Source organism: Ursus maritimus, unplaced genomic scaffold (assembly GCF_017311325.1).
Source record: "Ursus maritimus isolate PB19 unplaced genomic scaffold, ASM1731132v1 scaffold_14, whole genome shotgun sequence".
Classification (NCBI taxonomy): domain Eukaryota; kingdom Metazoa; phylum Chordata; class Mammalia; order Carnivora; family Ursidae; genus Ursus; species Ursus maritimus.
In genome coordinates this window covers 56,904,502-56,908,221 of record NW_024423786.1, presented here as the reverse complement: position 1 = coordinate 56,908,221, position 3,720 = coordinate 56,904,502, and the positions used below count along the sequence as shown (strand labels likewise).

The 3,720-nt window shown below is 68.3% G+C and overlaps 1 protein-coding gene across 1 annotated transcript in view; it reads right to left on the bottom strand.

Moving 5' to 3' along the window:
• Window positions 1-344: 344 nt before the first annotated feature.
• Window positions 345-3,720, bottom strand: part of PCSK4 (proprotein convertase subtilisin/kexin type 4) — an 8,988-nt gene continuing 5,612 nt past the window's right edge. The window contains exon 15 of the mRNA XM_040629776.1: window positions 345-1,143. Coding sequence (XP_040485710.1) covers window positions 692-1,143 — 452 coding nt within the window. The 3' untranslated portion in view covers window positions 345-691. The remainder of the gene's footprint in view (window positions 1,144-3,720) is intronic.

Below are 3,720 nucleotides of genomic sequence, written 5' to 3'. Positions count from 1 at the left end.
CAGGAGCAGCATAAATGGCCATTTGAGTTTTCAGGGTTAAAGAGAAATTTGCCCAACAGGATGGAGAGGAACTTAGGAGGAGTTAGGAACGCAGTGGGCTGCCCCTGGAATCCTCCACCTCGCTCCCGCTCCGGCCCCCACCACAACTGGGGTCTCTGGCACCTGGACTGACCCCCTCTCCTCTGCGGGCCGCTGGGTCCTCTGGGGCCTGACGTCTGGGAGAAGACCGTTTCCACGTGGGCACAGGGGAACCCCCAACCATGCCCCGGGGATGGGGCTGCCCCTGCCCCAAAGGAGACCGCAGACTTGGCACCTCCTATTCAACCTTTATTTGCAAACTCTGAGGTCGAGTGTGGTGCCTGAGACTCTGGACGGTGTCATTTGTTCCCCTTGCCCTCCCACCCACTTCTGGCGCTGGGAAGGGATGGGTGTCACAGCCTGACCTCTGCGCCATCCCACCCCACCCCCACCCCAACTGTGTAACTAGACTTTTCTCTCTCTGTCTTTCACCTGGCCCTGCCCATTTCAGGTCTAGGATTCAGTGCAGGCCGCCCCTGGCCTGCGGGCCTCCGTGATCAGCCAGGGCCCTCTCAGGGCAGGTTCCGGCATCCCCAGCCCGGGTTCCAGTCAGAAGCCAAGGAGCAGGACAGCGGTGCCTGCTCAGGCACGTTTGCCCCCTAGTCAGATGTCTCTAGGTGCCCGCCAGCAGCTGGACCCGGGCTGACCCCCAGCACTGGCGAGGCCCCCACACGGCAGCAGGCAGCCTACAGAGAGGACACTGCAGAGGAAGGGGCTCCCGATGGCCACGGCCAGCAAGGCCAGGACCGCGGCCCGGGCTCGGCCACGGTGGCAGCTGGGGTGGGCCACTGCGGTGGGCGGGGGGGGAGCCGTTGGGAGGGACAGGTCCTGAGCAGGAGCCCCGGTGCTCGTCCAGCATGTACGACGGGGGGCAGGCGGTGCAGTTGAGCGGGGAGCCGCCACGGCAGCTGTGGCAGGAGGGGTGGCAGCTGGAGCAGACGCGCAGGGCAGGTGTGGCCGAGCGCCCAGGCCCCGCGGTCACTGCCTGCTGGGTGTGGCTGAAGTACCTCGGAGGGCAGTAGGAGAGGCAGAGGTGGCCCAGGATGTAGGCGGGGCTGTGGCATTCTGCACAGGGGACACAGACGAGGGGGAGTGAGGCCAAGGCCCGGCACCTGTCTGCCCTCCCGCCCCGGGCTGCACACGCACACTGCCCGCTGCTGCGCCTCCCAGCGGGCAGGCCGGGCCACGCCACGCCAGGCACTCACCCTGGCACAGCCCCTCTGTGTCCCGCTGCACACACGCGCTGCTGGTCACCTGGGGGCCCGGGGGCCGCGCCGTCATGTCCTCGGCCGTCCCATAGAGCAGCAGCGTGTAGCGGTACAGCGTCCCTGGGCAGGGGTCGCGGTGGGCACGGGGAGGAGGGGGAGAGGCTGTTGGCAGCCTGCTCCTGCCCTTCTGGGCCCCGCTCCCCAGCCGCCCGCCCCCGAGCGGGAGTCCCAGACCCTGACGGCGCTGGGCTGAGCACCCGCTGTGCACGGGTCACGGACGGTGTCTGGTAAGCGGGTACGTACTCCACACCAGACACACCTGCTCGGTCTCTCGGGGAGACCGCAGGGAGCCCCTTGGCAGTGGGTACCCGGGGGGCCCCAGAGTCCGAAGCCCCAGCCTGCGTGCAGCTCTCACCCGTGTTGAAGTAGTAGCCCTTGTTCTCCAGGCCCAGAGTCCACAAGCCCTGCGGGTCCTCGTCCCAGAAGTGGGTGGACATGAAGATCCAGTTGTTGTAGCCTTGGCCACTGACATCCAAGGGTCTGGGACAGAAGGTGGGGTGGGGGGCGGAGGTGGCCCCGTGCTGGCTGCGGGGAGGGCTCCCACGGGGGCGGGTGTCCGGTGGAAGCAGCCCGACCCGGACCCCCCCTGACCGCAGTGTGCTCCCCACGCCCAGGGAAGGGAGGAGCGTCTGCTGCAGGCCGGGTCCTCCTCCCGGGTACCTGATGGCCACGAGCGTGGAGCGGGTGCCCATGGGGCTGGTGAGTGAGATCTCCAGGTCCCCCCGGCGGCTGTAGGACAGTGACAGCCGCACCTGCACGTGCTCCAGGGAGCGGATGTAGTTGGCACGGCCGGCGCAGGCCGACACATTCTTCCGCACTTGCATCAGCGGCAGGATGGGGCTAGGGGCGGCGTGGGGGGTGAGGGCCCCTCCTGCGGGCCTGCCGGGGGAGGGGGGCCAGCAGGCGGGGTCTGGGCTCAGATCGTGGGGCCCTCCCTCTCATTTGACAGGTGGGTAAACAGAGGCCTCGGGACCAGCCTCCCACGGGTTTGCCAACCCGCCCCCCAGGTAACGACAGGTGCGGGGAGATGACAGGCGAGCACGGTGGGGGGGCGGCTGAGGAGGGCGCTCACGTGGGGGTGTGCACGATCCGGACGGCGCATCTCTGCTGGGGCTGTGTGGGCAGCCAGGTCCGAGCCATGTCCACCAGCAGCCTGGCGTCCAGCAGCCCGTAGCCGTAGTGGTGGCTCACTGTGCGGAGGGGCGGTCATCACTCGCCCCCGGACGTGGCACCCCCCCTCCCCCAGGCCCTGCCTCACCTTGGCGCCCCACACCGTTGGTCCTCCAGTCCTCAGCCTGGAGCTGCGCCGGCCTGGACGCGCGGACCACCAGGTGCTGCATGTCCCTCCACGTCAAGAACGGGCTGGGGGCAGGCGAGGGCAGGTGAGCTGGGGCCATGCTGGGGGGTGAGCGCGGTAAGCGGGGTCCCCTCCGTCACCTACTTGGCCTCCAGAGCCAGGGCGATCATGCCCGCAGCCAGCGGGGCCGAGGCCGAGGTGCCTGTGTGTTTGTCCGTGCACTGGTGGTGCAGGTCTGTGGTGACCTAGGGGCAGACAGGGGGCTTGGAGGGCCTGGTACACATGAAAACCCAGACTTGGTTCAAGAAGGTACCGCAGAGATCCTGCCAGGAACAGGGCCCTGGGGAGCCGGCCCTGCCTGGAAGACAGGAGGGTGTGTGAAGGAATGACAACACTGGGGCCTGGTCTTGGACCCATTTGTGTTCCAGGTGTCACAGGGCAGCCCTGGGAGGAGGGGAAGTAGGGGGCAGGAAGGCAGGGGGAGCAGGAGGGAAGGTGGGGGAGGGGACAGGTAGAAGGGGAGGAGGAGGGAGTGAATTAGGACAAGGGGATGGGAGAGAAAGGGGCAGAAGGGAAAGTGAGGGAGAAACAGATGGGAGGGGGCAGAGGACAGGCAGGGAGGGGGCATGGGACAGGAGGGAGGGGCAGGGGACAGGCAGGAAGGGACAGGCGACAGGAGAGGAGAGGGCAGGGGGCAGGAGGGGAGGGGGCAGGGGGCAGGAGGGGACAGAGGAGACCTGGCTGCCGGACCTGGGGGTGTGGCGGGCACTCACGATCTGCGGGTCAGCGGCCACGCCGCTGCTGTAGGTGGTGGTGAGCGTGGAGGCGCAGGCCTCGCTGTACCAGGGCACGCGGCCCTGCCGGGTGGTGCTGCCCACCGAGAGAGTGTGGATGCTGTTGGTGTAGCCGTCACAGTTGCAGTTGTCATAGTGCAGGCCGCCGTTGCCCGACGCCCAGACGAAGAGCGTGCCCAGCCCACCGCGGCCCTGCACACAGGGACGGGGACCGGGATGGGGCGTCGGCCTTGAGAGCAGGCCCAGGCCCGCCGCAGCCCCGGGGTGCGCTCACCTTGGTCAC